Source organism: Pygoscelis adeliae, unplaced genomic scaffold (assembly GCF_000699105.1).
Source record: "Pygoscelis adeliae isolate BGI_AS28 unplaced genomic scaffold, ASM69910v1 Scaffold220, whole genome shotgun sequence".
NCBI lineage: Eukaryota > Metazoa > Chordata > Aves > Sphenisciformes > Spheniscidae > Pygoscelis > Pygoscelis adeliae.
In genome coordinates, this window is record NW_008824049.1 from 1869397 (window position 1) to 1885963 (window position 16567).

At 50.0% G+C, this 16567-nt stretch overlaps 1 protein-coding gene across 1 annotated transcript in view; it reads right to left on the reverse strand.

Annotated features, from left to right (window-relative positions):
- Positions 1–2371: 2371 nt before the first annotated feature.
- Positions 2372–16567, reverse strand: part of SLC7A14 (solute carrier family 7, member 14) — a 15451-nt gene continuing 1255 nt past the window's right edge. The window contains exons 2-7 of the mRNA XM_009333577.1: positions 10952–11188; positions 9954–10171; positions 7865–8011; positions 6617–6825; positions 5186–6063; positions 2372–2694 (exon numbers count right to left, since the gene is read on the reverse strand). Coding sequence (XP_009331852.1) covers positions 2372–2694; positions 5186–6063; positions 6617–6825; positions 7865–8011; positions 9954–10171; positions 10952–11188 — 2012 coding nt within the window. The remainder of the gene's footprint in view (positions 2695–5185; positions 6064–6616; positions 6826–7864; positions 8012–9953; positions 10172–10951; positions 11189–16567) is intronic.

The window sequence follows — 16567 nt, forward strand, 5'->3', positions numbered from 1 at the left end:
AGGTGCCTAAATACCATGTGGAAGCAGGACGAAGACGACTCCCTTGGATATGGTATAGTACAAGAGCTGGTAGGAAAATAGCATCAATCTTTCTCCCTGAAAATGTAAAGCCAGACCTGCGATGTGCCATCTCTCTTGGGTACTTCTAAGGCATCGAGGACGAGAGCAGCCAAGCATGAGAGGTGACCTTTGTGAGAGGTGCTCGGCACCGCCAGAAAGGTTTCCCGAGCTGGCCCGTGAGTGGTGCGCACATTGCAAACAGCTTTTCAGTGGGACGTGCTCAGGATTTCTGCTTGTAGAAGTGTGGTAGGGGTGGGCAGCAGGAGGGGATGCCAGAGCAAAGCTTACAGGTCCTTTTGCCAAATCCTTGCTCCCATCCTGAAGTCCTCGTGGAGGCCAAACTTCCCTTGGTTTTCCCGGGGTGCTCCAGGTTAAAATCTGCAGAACAGGATGCTCTTCTCCACTGGGAAAAGGACTGTAGTTTGTGACTGTTTGGGACAGGAGCTGCAGGTGGGAAACTTTTGCAGCCATGGCCGGAGCCTCTCCATCGAGCCCTTGAGCCCCAGGAGCGATGGGGACGGGTGTGGGTCCAGGCACCCTCTGCATCTGACAGCCCCCTTGCCCACAAAAGGTGCCAGGCAGGCTCTGTGAGGTGTTTCAGGGGGCTGAGCCTCACCCAGTGAACCAAAGTGTTAATGGTTCTCAGCATCACATGTTGGAAATCCTGCCTCATGCCACTGCCTATGTTAAATTGTCTGCTGGGATGACAGCAGCAGCCCCTGCTACTGGGGGTTGGTCTGGGCTGATCCAGGGGAGCCCCGGGGATGGATCTGGCCACAGCCTTCAGCAGCCGGGAGGAGGATGGGTGTCACTGTCTGATGGGGCGCTTCCTTGGTTATTATTTTTCAAAAAGATGTTCCTCTGTTGCGGTGTTTTAAACTAAGCATGTTGGTGATGGGCTCCAGAACTGGACCTGTTACTAATCGCCAACTCAGCAGTGCAGCTGCCATCTGTGCTGGGGAAGACGGTGGCTGCAACCAAACCCCATCACCGCCGATAGTGCTGAGGGGACGCTGGCAGCAGGGAACCTGATGGCACTGCTGGGGGTCATGGCCATGCTTGAGCTGTACCGGAGAGTTTAACTACGAGAAATGTCCACCTGCAGACCACCTCTGCCCTGTGAGCCACCAGGTCTGTTTGGTTTCAAACTGAAATACAGGCATTTATAGAATGAGCAGCATTTTAGTATTTTTTCATACAGCATCCACCAAGCCAGGGTCAGAAACAGAGAAAATGGTACAAGGTGGAGATGGCAGGAGGGGAAGAGATTTCAGCAGCTGAGTCCTCGGCACTTGCCACATGTGGCCCAGCCCTGCCAAGACGTGGCTGACCCACGGACATTGCTATTTTGCAGGGGCATGAACACTTCCCTGAAACACCGAGGCCAGAGCGAGTGCTGAAATGTGCCTACCACAGTGAGGGAATTACAACGTAGTCATTTTTGTAAAAGACACAACGCGATGAAAACAGCGCCCAGCCTCAGACCGGTGATGCTCAGAGAAATGGCATGTGGTCCTCGTTGACCATTCGCATAAGGTGGGTTGAGCCCTCGCTGTGACCAGAAATGGGACCAGGCTCCCAACCGCAGATTTGGGATGTTCAGCCATGCTGGGATTTCAAGGTTTGATTGAGACACGGACTCATTTTGAATCACAGTATTTGGGACGCTTGGATTTGGGATGTGGGGATGGACACGGGGGTAGCACTGCTGTGTGCACCAAGTGCCTTTGCTCCAGAATGGGCCACAGAAACGCTGTGTGATGGGACCAACATCCCTGGATCCACCTCTGAGCTACTCCCTTGAAAGGGGTTTGTCCATCTCCATTTTGTACCTACCTACCCATCTGTCCCTCTGGCTCAGCTATTACTTCTAAGGTGGTTCAAAGAAAAAAACCACACGTTCTAAGAAAGTGTCAAAAATGTAAGAGTGGCATCTCACTGCTGTGGCCGTAGGGTGGACATTCCCTGGGCACAACTCGTCTTGTCCCCTCATGCGGCTCCTTCCACCTCTCAATGCCCTCCCAGTTTGGCACATCTCCCACTCCACCACCTCTGCTGGTGCAGCGGCTGCCAGGAGATCAACCGGTGCTGGGGCATCAGCTGGCATTCACCAAAGTGGGACCCGACCAGTGGAGCCGGGATGGGCCACGGGTGTGTTTGATTCGTGGTCAACGGCAATCGCAGAGCGTGTCCCGAGGACCGGAGGTGAGCGGGGTGGTGGTGGAGGACCCAGGGAGGATGGGACAGGACGGGGGAGCCGCAGGGACCCTTCCTCATCAGCTGGGTGTGCGGCGCCCCGCTGCCCGCCCCACTACTCGGGTGAGTAGTCCAACTCGTCGTTGGCGATGAGAGCCTCTGACGGTGGTTTGTGCCTTCCTTTGCTTTTCGACCTGCTACTCGTCCGATGGCTTTCCTTTGCTCCTGCCATTTGCTGGTACGAGAAGCCCTTGTCCTCAGAGGGACCCCAGCCCGGGGGGCCCTCACTCTCAGTGGCGTAGGAGAAGCCGTCGTCCATGGAAAAGGGGTCCACGTCCACATCGTAGCGTTGGTAGGTGCTCTGGTGGAGGGCCTCCTCCCTGGCGCTGATCTCCAGCGTGCTGTTCCACATCCCATAGCCAAAGTAGATGAGCAGACCTGCAGCGGGCGAGAGGGAGAGGGTTGAACCCCAGCCACCCGCACCGGCACCACGGCCCCCGGATAAAACTTTACTATAAACATGCCATGCCCCAAAATGGCACCTGCCCCCCAAAACCCACATCAGGGGTGGGTCGGGGATCCAACCTGGCTCACCGCCAGCCTCCTCCCACCCAGCGCTGGGCTGGCTCCAGCTGATGAGGGTTAAGCATAACTAAATATACCTATATATTTTAAGCTAGTGTATGTTGTAGTTGATGTCTGTTCTTTGGAGCTGTCGGGGCCGTGTTTTCGGGCTGCCAGCTGTGACCTGAGGGCTGTATGTTTTAAACATCAGCTGGGATTGCTGCTGGCCATGTGATTGTGCCATCTGCAGCTTTGGTGGGACGGCAGCTCCCAGCAGACGTGTGGAGGTTCCCAAGTGCCGACAACCAGCATCTCCACCCTGTTACCCTCCCAGCTACCCTTTTCTCTCTGGAGTTTTCTCATGCTCTTAGTCTCTGTCCTGCTGGTGCTCACAGCCACGTGTGCCGCAGGGTTGTCAGGATGAGCGTATTGGCTATTAAAACAGCTCTGAAATCCTGACCTCCTCCCCTCAAGAGTTTCATTTCATCTTCTCCCTCTAGCCCTACCTGATCGCACCTTCCTGCACCAATGCTTTGCCCGCAAGCTAATGTATCTGGAGATATAATTTCCAGTGGATCCTGGGATTAACCTACCCCAGACGTGTGCATAGAGAAACCCAGACTTCTCCACATGCCATGGACTGGCCATGAGGGACTGCTTGTGAGGTTAAATCCAGAGTCTGTGTGGCAGGACTGTACATCTCCATCAGAAAAACAAATGGAATGTGCCTCCCTCAACAGTCGAGCAGCCATGGATGGGGCTGGTGGAGTCCATCACACCTTAATGGAGTGGCTTAATTGACTTGTTGCCATTGCTGGCAGCTGAAGATGTATTAGATGTACCCACAGGGGAAAGTATTTAATCACAGCGGATTAAATTGGTGCTTTGGAGTCATCTTTGCTTCCAGGTAGAAGGGCTTTCCCTGGATTTGCAGCTTCACCTATTGCCTTTGAGGGCCAAAAAAACACCGAGCATGTCTTCTCCAGCCCAAAGAGTGCATGTGGCAGCTACTGCCCAACAGCTCGGCTTGGGGTTAGTGGATTCTCAGAGATAGAGCTTTGCTATGGGACCTCAGTCGTGCAGGACTGACCCAGGATAACTGCAGTCCTCACCCCAAAGCAAAAGAGGGAATGGCAAAATGGAGGAAAAACGTGGTAACAGCCTCCCCCAAAAGGGTGGAAACCATGCGAATACTCTAAACTCTCTGAGACACCAGAGGGAGATCCAAGGTCTGTTCATGTCATCTCCTGGCCCTGCCAACTGAGCTCAAACATCTACAAATGTCAGGAGGCACCTGAGAAAAGCATGAAGGCTGGTGAGCCTGGTGTGGTGGACTGTGCCTGCCCACCGCTCCTTCAGGAGGGGCAATTCCTGCCTTTATGGGAGGTGGCAGCTGACTATGACCTTTGCATCAATCCTCATTCTCTTTCCCCACAACTTTCTCCCTCTCAACCCAGGACCCTCAACCCTGCTCCCAAAGGGGAGGGGCTGCTGGTGGGATACTTGGCCAGGGATAGTCCTTTTGGGTGCTGGCATTATGCTCAGAGTCTGTTGTCTGCAACTGGGGCTCCTCTGGGCTGCTGCAATATATATGTTTACCCATAGGCTTATTATTTCTCTGTAAAGAGTCCTTGGCTTTGATATTGTCTTGTTGCTCCAGTTCTCTACAGTCCAGACTTGGGAGCCTTCAGGAGGAGCTGTGAGAGCTGCTCTTTTTCTCCTGGGTTTGTGGAGTAAGTGGGTTGCAGTGTAAAGCAAGGGAAACTATGGACATGCCAGGCTCCTGGCTATGTGCCAGGAAGACTAAATTTGGTAAAAAAGGTCCACAACAGAGCCTGTGAATCCCGAGATCCCCCTGCCACAAAGTTAAGGACTTAGACGAAGAAAAAGAGATACAATCCACAGATCCCTTGGCGCTCTCTCTCCCAGGGCTGTTGGGGCTGGGCAGCTCTGGGCTTTGGAAACGCAGTGCTGAGATTTTGGTGTGGGCTGCTGAAGAGCTCAAGTGGGTGAAATAGCAAGAAAGCAGGCAGATTTCTGTAGGAAACCTGCCTGCAAGGCAATTTCCAGAACCCACCTACTTTGCATCAAAAGACTCGTCAAAATAGTCACCTTTGCATGGAGCAGTTTACTTCCATCAAACTGACATTTTCTGGAGGTGTACTTTTCCATTTCGCTATGGTTCGGGGGCTTGATTAGCTGAGGTTTCTAAGAACTTCAGGCTGACAAGGGGCAAATGCAAAGGACTAGGTATGTCAGAGCTGAAGAAGCATCAGCCTAAGCACTCTAATTAGGGAAGTTATTACTAACATCCTTTCAAAAAAGTGTCAGTTAAAAAATTAAAATAAATGAATCTGGGACTCACCCACAAAACACCAGACGGCAAATCGGATCCACGTGACTGTGGAGAGCTTCAGCATGAGATAGATATTCACCAGCATAGCAAAGGCAGGGACAAAGGGGAGACAAGGTGCCATGTAGGGTAGCTTCTTGGGGTTTTCTGGCTGCTGCAAGATCACAAACACCAGCACGACGATGAGCAGGATCATCAGCACGACGAGGAGGACAGCCCACCAGCTCTGCTCATAGATGTAGTCTGCCCCAAAAATGATGAAGGAGCAGAAGATGAACATCAGGACGAAGAGCAGGAGCACACAGGTGGTCACTGTGTGGCCGGTGGCTGCTGTGGGGCGGTCCATTTTCCCTGGCAGTCCGAGGTGGATCCTCATCGTGTAGTAGCGAGGGCCAATCAACTTCTTCAGCTTGATGAGGTAGATGTTCTCAGATTCATCTGCCTCTATCCCTGAGGTCATGTCGACCGTGCCATAATTGGGGTGATTCACATTGTAGGTGGATTTATCAGATTTCCCAATTAGCATCTCGTTATCCCCCAGCGACGGCAGATTTTTTGCCCCACATGTGTTGGTCGGTGGGCCAGCAAACTCTTCTCCTTCACTCCCTGGGGAGCAAGCTTCCTTCTCGCAGTCGGCCAGGATGCCCTCCTTTTTCTTGGTGTGCTCCTCGGAGAGGAATTTGACAAAGCCATCGATGTCGCTCTCAGGCTGGTATCGGAGGAGCAGGACACAAACAGAGACCAATGTGTAGGCGAGCAGTGTGCCAATGGACATCATTTCTATCAGGTCCCTCAGGCTGACCAGCAAGGAGAGCAGCGCTGCAAGGAATCCGGAGACGATACAAGCCACTACAGGAGTTTCCGTGTAAGAACTGATGTGGGACAAAAATCTGGAGTGCAAAACAGTTGCAGAAGGTTAAAATTGCAGATGGCAGTGGTTCCCTGTCACAATAACTCTTACTCGGCTAGAGGGGCCAGGCTCAGAGCTGTGATCCCTTCAGCTCTTGATGCTTTTTGGTGCTTAGACTCTGGACAGCTGGGGACTGGAAATGCTGCTGAGACTGGATCTGGAGTTAGATCTAGGTCTAACCAGATCTGAAAGGGGCACTTGGACACTTGCAAATAAGTGCCAAGATTTTATGCATATAAGCTGCTCTCCTTTGCAAGTAACTCTTGAATTAAATGCTTATCCTCCCATAAGCTGAATCTCTAGGTACCAGCACCAAATGAGAAATTTTTCCGTAGATCTATCCTGATTTTTTTCCCCAAGCTTTTGCTTTTGTGTGTGCCCTGTTCTGCAAGCACTGAGTCTGTGCATGCCTGCTGCTCCCTGCAGTCATGGCACCGGGCTGTCAGAGTGCAGGACAGTCCCTGTCCCTCCCAGCACACTTCCCTTTAGGTCCCAAGGGGGAAAAAATAAATGCCAGCATGGGCATGACTGACCTGAAGAGCAGCCCATCACCAGCCATGGCATAAATGACTCTCGGCATTGGGAAGAGGGAGCCCAGCAAGCTGACGGTCAGGCCAGCCACAGACCCGATGGCAACAATGAACTTGGCTGCGTAGAAGCCATGGGCCACAAACATTTCCATCAGTGGGGACTCGGTGTCGATGGCATCATAGGGCACCATGAGCGTGAGGATGATGCTCACCTGGGGAAGGCGAGAGGAACAGGACGTGGGTGTCAGCTGGGGACTCGCAGGGCATGGGGGCTGCTTCTCAAGGGTGGAAAGCCAAAAAATTTCAAGTCTGATTGGGATTATATCCCTATGTCCCCTGTGGAGGGGATGTAAAATGGTAGAGGTAAGGCCTCCGAAGGCAACAAGGCGACACCTTGAGCCTTGCTGCAGTGGTGATGCAGAAGGCTGGTGGGACTCAGTGGGGTTAGTAACACTTGCATTGCCCACGTTCCTCTGTGGGGACAGCGCTGCCTGAGTCATGCACTCCCCATGGGACAGACCCAAAACCCAAGATGGCACTGCTTGGGGCAATGCTCTAATCCTATTTGAGCCAAAGAGAAATTGGTTTCGAGGCAAGCCCACCACGCTGCAGGAGAGGCAGTGGGTGAGTTTCTTTGAAACGACCAGAACAATATTTTTTCTCCTTTGTGACTCAATTTTGGTCTTTTATAGGGAAAATCCCTGAGTACAGACATGCATTTATTGGGGTGCAGAGCAGCTGGATATCTCTTGCATGGCCATCCCTGCCCATCCTCCCCCTCACTTGGACCCTCTCCCATATCTCCAGCAGAGGCAGTGCTGCTTTTCCCAAAAACACGGAGAAAGGTTGCTGCAGTGCTGCTGCTCCTTCTGCTTTGCTGCACTCCTGGATGCAAAAATAGCTGCGGATGGGGATGAGGCGTGAGGAAAAAAACAGCCGCCACCATCTCCCTGCAGCTGGCAGAGGGATCTCGGCAGGGTGACGGGAACCTGGGGACAAACTGGGCTGGGGCCGAGGGGAGCCTCGGCAGGACACTGCAGTCACACGGAAACACAGCTGTCTCAGTTCCCACCAAAGAAAGGGCCCTTGTCCAAGGGTCAGACTGGAACCCTGGCTTATGGGGAGGGGAGACGCGCAGATGCCCAGAAGGGACACACTATATATATAGCGACACGTATATTTTTGTGAGTGTGTATATATATGCATACATATATATTTATGTACATTTACGTATGTATAGCTAGTACTTACGGACACATATGCTGTCAAGCACGTGACGAGTGAGGCCGTGATGGCATAGGGGATGGAGGTGTTGGGACTCTTTGCTTCTTCTCCCGTGGTAGCGATGATGTCGAAGCCAATGAAGGCATAGAAACACGTCGCGGCCCCTTTGAGCACCTGTGTGGAGGATCGAGCATCTGAGTGCCAGGAGGAAGGCTGGCACCCAACCAAGGAGAGGGAACTGAGCAAAAATGAAGGAGCCCAGTTCTGCCTTGTCTGAGCTAAAGGGTGAGTGGGGCAGATCAAGGGTTGCACACGTCGAGTTGGGTGTTCCCATCTGGGGACTGACCCTGGGAACACCCATAACCCAGTGATCTGGTCTAGGGAAAAGATTTCAACGTGCGGCCTGAGTCACTGGAGGTGTCTGCAGCTCACTTGTGGTGCACCACAAACCTGTGCCCACGCAGTGCCCAAATCTGCTGGGAGATCCTGGCAGCGACAGAGGAGACAATTAACTAATTTCAGGTTTGCTTTCACAATACTCCACCCCAAATCCGTTTATATTAGTAGGGATTTGGAGCATGTTTACACATTCCATCTTAGCAAGATGTCTCATGTGGCAGCAAGATCCGCTAGCAGAGGAAGCAGAAGAGAGCAGCAACAGTCAGATGTGCGCCGCTTTCCAAACAACCTCTGTTTTGCTTGGAAGCTGCAGACAGGTTAGGAGCACACGTTGGAGCACTTGGATGAGGAAAATTATTTGTACTGTTTAGTTATTTTTTAATGTGATTTTAAAAAATATACAGTATTAGCAAGGTCATTTATAGGGAAGAAACGCTGAAGCAGGCTAAAGACTGTGGCTGTAAGGAGTGAGCTGATTTGCAGTTGTAAAACTCTCGCATACATCTAGCTAGCTAGCTGGGTACCACGTGTCCATCACATCTCTGTCATCTCAGCTGTCTAGTGATGGAGCAGACAGTAAAATTCACCTATTTCAGGGGACTACCTGTAATTACCTTTTTAAAGTATCCCCTATGCTCCTGGGGATCTCATGCTTGTGCTATGGTGGATTTACTTTTACAAACAATCTGGGAGTCAAACAACCACCTGAAAATGATGGGAAGACCCTATTGATGTTGATGTGCTTCGGATTTGTATCTTTTAAAACTATGTATTTTTGCCAGGAGATATTTGGTGGGTTGAACTAGAGCAAAGCAGCTATTTTCTATTTGCTCTTTTTCATTCCTATTGTACGGCATAAAATGCCAAGCACAATCCAAAGGTAAATATGACCTCTGCTCTCAAATGGGCCTCAGTGCTCTTCTCCTCATTGTTGTCCTCTGGCAGAGGTACTGATTTACTGAAGGGAGGTGCAGGGACTTTATGGCAGCTTGGGACCCTTTCAGTAATCAAGACTTTTGGTTTACTTTACTTTCTTGCTTATTTTTCTGCACAAAACCCCGATGGAGTCGAGCAGTGTAAATCTGAGAAATTATCTTGGGTTTAGGCCAGCTGAGATATTTTCAGTCTCTGTTCATCCTTGGATAAAAACCAGTGCAAGCAAGCTAAAAAAACCAAATATGTCCAAATTCTCAGTAAGCTTTGAGGGAACATCCATAAAATAAGTACTGGCAGGTGGCATTATGAAGTGCTCAAAACAAATGCTTGAGAACATTGTTGTTGAAAACCAGCCAACACAAGTATCTCCCCCTCCACAGAGGCTGAGCCAGCTCCTCCTGAGCGCCCTGTCTCGGACGGCCACTGCATTTTGCTCCATTGCCTGGCAATTAGTGGCATTTCCTGGTGTATAATTTCACGTGGAGTTTGGCTCTCCAGGAGGACATTTTGGAAAAGTTCTGAGTTTATTGTAAGAGCTGGCAGGAGATACAGGCAAAGCTTTGCCATACCATTTGGGTGTGGTGGAGCAAGGAGGTCTGGATCCAAGCCTGCAGTGGTGGAAGTTGGAGGTCCCTGGCCAATGTGCAGGTGGGTTTGGCAGGGTTGAGATCTGGAGAGTACAGTGGAAGTAGGGTGTGTATAACATGAGCAAAGCTGAGTGTGTGGCAGGTGGGTGGCATCGCTTAGGTGCTGCATGTCCCTCCGTGTGCCCAGGACTTACCCCCGGCCATCCGAACGGCAGGAATTGCCCTTCAGACCAGTTGTCACCTTTGACGTAGAAGAGACCAGCAATCATGATGAAGATCCAGACTGCCAGGTTAATGACGTTGAGCACGTTGTTCAGCCCCACCGAGTTCTTCACCCCCATGGCCACGATGATGGTGACAATGACAGCAATGACCAGAGCAAGAAGGTCAGGGTATGACTCTTCTCCTTTCCCTGGGTAAGAGAAAAGAGGTGTGTAACTCTCCATCCGTAGCTGTGGACAGCATCTCCAGAAACTCGGGGGGGGCTTTTAAAAATGCTTTTTCAGACCCTGAGGCTTTGCAGAACTCCTTGATCTCATTGCAAAGGTGGTGTCCAGATGCCCCTGCCTCTGCTAGCTAAAGCTGTTTTATTAAGGTGATAAATCCTGATGCCTCAAGACACTGTTAGGAGTTTTGGGAGGGCAGCAAACAAATGATCAGGTCCCAGTTTGCATAACATGTATCTGCCAAGTACTAATTAAAAATCAATCAAACATTAAGTTTTCATGACACAGGTACAGGACAGCTAGCTGTTTTACTTACTGGTAGGAACTATGGACTGTTGCTGGAACTGCTGGTCATACAGCACCATCACAGCCCCGAGTTTCTACATGGCAGTACTGCAGACACCAGCTTGTACTCTCTAACAAGGCTCTGTGTGTGCCTTAACAGGATCAAGCAGAGTGCTTGCACTGGGTGAAGTGCTCCTGCGCTGTCATTAGCCTCTGACATTCGACTAATTTTTCTGGGTGCTTATTCTGCTGAATGCCAGCTCATCCCAAAGGGGCTCAAAGTATCATGTATCCCATCCTCCCGAATCCCGTCTGTGAACCAGACTGCAAAGGCAAAGTACCAGAGGCAGACGGATGGTAAATAATGAATGAAGCCTAATACCCATGTCTGACTTCTGATGAGCTTCCAATTACTTTTCAGGCCCTAGTTAATGCAGGTAGCTATGCACAGCATGACGCACCTAGTCCGTTCAACGTCCCGACACTGTTGATCATCCAGTGGCTGATGGTGTGGTTGGCCAGCGAGTCGAACATGCTGCTGAGGGCGCTGGCGCCCGCAGCCGTGCCAATAAGGTACTCCAGGATGAGGTTCCAGCCAGTGGAGAATGCCACAAACTCCCCCACCGTCACGTAGCTGTAGGTGTAGGCAGAGCCCGTGGTCTTGGGGACCCGCACGCCAAACTCAGCGTAGCAAACACCTGTTTAGAAAAATACGAAGCAACATAAGGAAAACGTGCTTGGAAAAGGAGAAAGTAAAACTGCCTTGGTCCCACCTGCCTGGAGGTGCCAGGAGGTGCCCAGGGCTGTAGTCAGCATCAGAAGGAGCCCAGAGACATCGCAGGGGGCCGTGGTGACCCTCCCTCCCCAGTTGCTTGGCTTAAAAAGCAGCCCATTTCCCATTAAAATCAAGCTGTGATGGAATATTTTTGAGGATACACAGTTCAAACTACCCAAATGTTTACAGCCTGTTGCATAAGAGCCTTCTCACAGGTGTGTGCCCCTGATGTGGGACCCTCCGACATGGCCAGCTACAGCCCCCACAGACACACAACCGAAGCTGGGGGGAAATCCAGGCACAGGGAGCAGAACTGGGCAGTACTGGTGGTGCAGTCCTTGCAGCACCGCTTCCCTGCAGGAGCTTTGATGGTGATAGAGACCTCTTCTTCCCCATCCAACGGTGACGCCATAATATGATTTTTGCCAAGAATATTTCTCTCAAATGTTTTACTTGTGGTACCTATATACTGACAAGCTCCTAGTGCTTTTGGCTGCAGAAAACATCATAGCCCTGGGAAAGGTGGTCACAGTGAGACCTGCCAGAGGACAGTGTTTGGGCACAAGGAGGTCAGGGACGGTTATAGCCACTGCATGAGATCCTGGACCAGTCTTGCCCAGCCTCATCCTAGAGCAAGATGCCACAGGAGGGGTCACACAAGGCTACACCTCTCCCTGCCCCGAATGTGCAATCTCCAAACACTTATCTTGGGCTATTGCTATGCAGATCCAGGCACGAGCACTGCCCTGATCATCCCTGCTTTCATTTGTCCCCATGCAGGAGGAGTTTGAAGCCATCTTACATAGAGAATGTAAGTTATTTTAACACTTAAAAATGTTACACGTAAGTCTCATTCTGAAGAATAATTGCAAAACTAACTTTGTAGAAGAAAAGAAAAGCAAAAAGAAGTATTTAACTGGAACTGTTTGGGAGGAGATTTCAGTGGACTTTAATACTTTCCAAACTCCTTGTGTACTTACTATGTCAGGATACTTTTCAATAAATCCTGACCCTGACACATTGCTGTCTTAAAACAACCATTAGCTTTTATTTAAAAGGAATGGATGGATTTAGTCATAAATTCCCCAAATATTAGTCAGAACAAGTGCTGGAAGGCCACACCGCATCCTGCATGTTTAACACTGATTAAGTCCCTGCCCTGAAGACCCGAGTTCAGCTCATATGGGTTAACAGGTTAGTGCTGCTGTTATCGTTGTGTAAACACGTAGTAATTATCGAGTTCTTTATCAACTACTTTTCTCTATTTAGAAGATAATAATTGCTTCAAAACTGCAATCAGTTCAGTATAGATAGAAGAATGAATAATTTATAAAAATGTTATGAGGTCGCTGCTCTTACTCTAAGTGCAGTTTTTACATAGTACAAACACAGAATTATTGAATCCCTAAGCTGAATTTGGTGGTGCTTCTTTTCTAGGTATTGGAGGATTTTTATATTCCATTCGCTGTTTAACTTGCATGCATGATTCTGGCAGTGCTTTTCAATGGGACTCTTCAAAACTCCATTTCTGTAAAGCAGGCCCAACTGCAGTAGCAGCAAGACATCCCCATCATCCAGCCCTACAGACAGTCATTATTCAAAGCTGATGAAAAAATGCATGCACTCGGCAAAGGTAAGACATTCACAGATAACTACAGGCCTGAATGATTTATGAAGCAGGTGCTCTGATGGGGACAAGTATCTAGTTTCTCTCGTTGATGGCCTTAAAAATCATATAATCTTTCTTGGAGGCAGCTCTACTTTTAGCCAATGATAAGATAAGGCTTAAAGAGGATTGTTATTGATACTGAATGATAATGGCAAAGCAAAGATATTAATATGTATAAAATGTTTGAGTTTTCAATTACTCTACTAGGATCCCAAAATAGAAGAGTAATCTTTCACTGTGCATTGCATACAGCAACATGTTGTGGATATCTCCATTAGGTATCAGCATATATTAAGAAAATAAACTATTTTTTATCATAGCATGAAGTATCCAGTCTGGGGGACACGAGATGCAAGATCTGCCGTCCATCCCTGATTGCCACTGGCCGTATTGGATGGCATTAATCAAATCACTTTGCTTTGTGGTGATGTAGGTCCTCCATCAGAAACAGGGTTCACAGCACTTCCCTCTCCGCTTAAAAAGGAAGATAATATCATAGCTTATTAGGGTGCAGATTTTATCTTACTAATCTCTGCTGCACCAGTAGTGTATTATTATTATTATTATTATTGTAATACAACTGCATAATAAAACTGTGTTACTCAGTTACTCAGTTGCTCCTTGGCAGCCCCGGCTATCTGGCACCTTGTCCACCAGTACCCGGAGAGATGCAGCTCTCCCGGTGCCCCAGCACAGCCAGCCCAGCTCCGGGAGTGCAGGCTGAGGCTGGGCACTCTCTCCCCACCACGACTCTTTGAATTTGGAGACAGATTCCTTTTTTTCCCTCCAAACAAGAGTGATTGCAAGTTTCTGCAGAAAACAAAGCAACACAACGGTTGTTTGGAAGAGCAGTCTTTTTGCAGAAGACCACTCCTTTTCCTTGAATATCAGCTATGCTGTGTAATTGGTGTGACAGTCATTATGCTGATGTAATTATACAGTTATTGACATTATTCAGAAGGACACAAACACAGCTGAGCAGTTTGGTCCATGACATTGTCCCTTCCAAGATCCCATCTACAAACCCCCATTTTTCAGGTTTAATTGACCTCTTCATTCTCTGATTTATCTTGTTTGGGGGTAGGAGGCGAGGCAACCAGCAGCTTTCCATACAGTGCATGTATATGGGTTAGATGTTTTTGTGTTAGCGGTGGCTTGGGGTCACACTGGGCATCCTGACCTGCCTGGTGGGGACTTTTGCTGGAGAGCAGTGCCTTGGCAGGGCAGGAGGAGGGACCACTAAGTCCGTGCTAGCTTCAACCTCAAACTCCAGTGCTGCAACAGCCGCTGGGCAGCACAACCCGTGGTACCAGGGGCTGGTGCAAGCGCCACAGCTCAGTGCACCCTCTTGGCTGCTGCCTCGCTTTCGGTGTGCCGGGGCGGTGGTGGCCATGGTGTGGATGCTGACCATCCCACTGCCGCCTGGCATGAGGACACACAGGGACCATGAGACATCCCACAGGTTACTGGCACAATGGGAATGATGTTTCAGGTGAAACAAGTCTTTGGGGAGGGGCCTTTCAGCAGTTCTGGAGGTAACACCAATTAACTCATGCTACCACGCAACAAATCCAGAGGGACCATCCTTCGTTAAACAAGAACAGCCAATTTATCGCGGCAGGTATATGGCAAAATCCTATTTTCAGCAAGCCACTGAGCCTGTCCATTGTGTTTCATGATCACTGTGTGCAGACATATAAAAGGCAGCTCCATAAAGAAAGCTTCCTTAGAAAAAGAACTCCCATTTCTCCAGCACTGCCCAAGCAGCTCATGATTAGGTGCAGCTGGAGCCCCCTGATCCCAGCCCTTGTCCTGCAGCCAGGCAGCACCTGAGGCATATGCTCAGCTGTTCCCTGCTCTATTGTGTACCCTGGCTGTCACTGAGCCTGCTCCCACATGGGTACCAGGTAAGAGCATGGCAAAGTGCTCCAAAACTGTGTGGCTTGGTGCTTGAAATCCCCATCCAGGGTTGCTGGGGTTGCAGAGCAGTTTCCGTGGGAGAGAGAGTCTCTTTGTTTCTTGCACAGCCTGGCACCAAAGCCTGTGGGGTTGTGTGGCAGGGAAAGCTATCCCACATGGGTAACCATCATGGGGGAGGACCTGACCCTTGCCTGCACTCACAGTAAGGAGTTTGCAAAACGTGATCAACAAGGTTGTTTTACTTTAGGAAAGGAGACCACTAAAAGGACAAGCAGCAGCTGGTGGGAAAGGCTGTGGAGAGGGTAATGGGGTTGGGTAAGATGCAAACTGCTGACTTTTGCCAAGAAGGGCTTTTGGTTAGAGATGGGAGTGAGAGTGGAGAAATCCCGGTGGTCGCAGCTGATGGAGGGAGCCTGTGGTGTCCCCTGTGCTAGAGGCTTTGTGGAGGGAAGTTGGGCAAACATTTCTGTTTGTTTGAGAGCTGAATAAAAGGCCTTGCAGTGAGAGGATGAAAGAGATATTGATTTAATTTATCAGTTTAATCAATGATGTCTGTAAGTACCCTAACGGGGCACATGTTGCTTAAACCTAAGGGAAGGCATAACTGGAATTTGTCCGGTAGATGAAATTGGAAAAATCCCTATCTGAAACCGGGTTAAACAGCACGGCGGGATTTAGGGATTTCCCACTGGTGGGACCTACCTGGCAGGGCTTCCCCGTGGCTGTCGCCCAGGGGAGCTTTCTGGAAGGGGCTTTTTTAGCCAAAACCCTCCTGGGCTCACTTTGCAGGCAGTGGGATCTGACTCTGTGATCTTCAATACATTATGGAAAAGCAGGTGATCTAGTGGTCCCATCTGGCCTTAAAACTGTGAGAAACTCCTTAAAATCTGTCTGTGCACACTTGCCCAAGCTCAGTGCCCGGTACACCGGGACTGATGCATGAGCTGAAATCACTTCCCCTGTAAGCCTGATAGCCCGTCCGGCTCCTGAGCCCTTGCTCAGATTTGCCAAAATGTGTTGCTGTTATAAACAACAGCAGCATCAACAATGAAGTGAGGAAGCAGCCAAGGAGACTATCAGAACGCTGCATCATTCACAAAACACCTTCCCAGGGCTACAAAAGCAAGCGGAGATGAAAGCTGAGCGGGAAGCAGTGTGCGCTTCTGTGGGCGAAGGCGGGAGGAGCTCCCCACTGCGGGGCAGGGCTTGCATCTGGGGTGAAAAAGCCCCTTATGGAGGACAGTGTGGGTTTGGGTTTTTTTTAGGTGAGACCCACCCAGGATCTGTTTGCTCTTGGTTTGCATCATGGCCAGCAAAACCCCCACAGAGGAGAGAAAGTGGGTAGTGGGAAAGGATAAAGACACTGATGCTATCTACCACCTGGGTTAAAAAATGGGTGGTTTGGTTAATTTGTTGTGTTGGGATCTCAAATGAGCATTGGATCTCATCGCATGCTCTCAGCTCTTGTTCTGGACTGAACCAGTGGTAAATGGGTCTGAGCTGCCTCGCCACTGAGGGTCTAACTGGGGAGCAGGGAGGCAGGACTGTCAGTGTGGTGGTCCCCAGCCAGCTTCGCTGGGATCTTTCGCTGGCATGGCTTTGGGGAGAGCGTGACACTCATCCCCGTGCTGTGCCAGGGTTGTGCCTCTGGGCTGCAGGGGTGTAGGGGGTTCAAATTTGCATGGACTTTGGTGGGATCTCCATGGAGCAGCA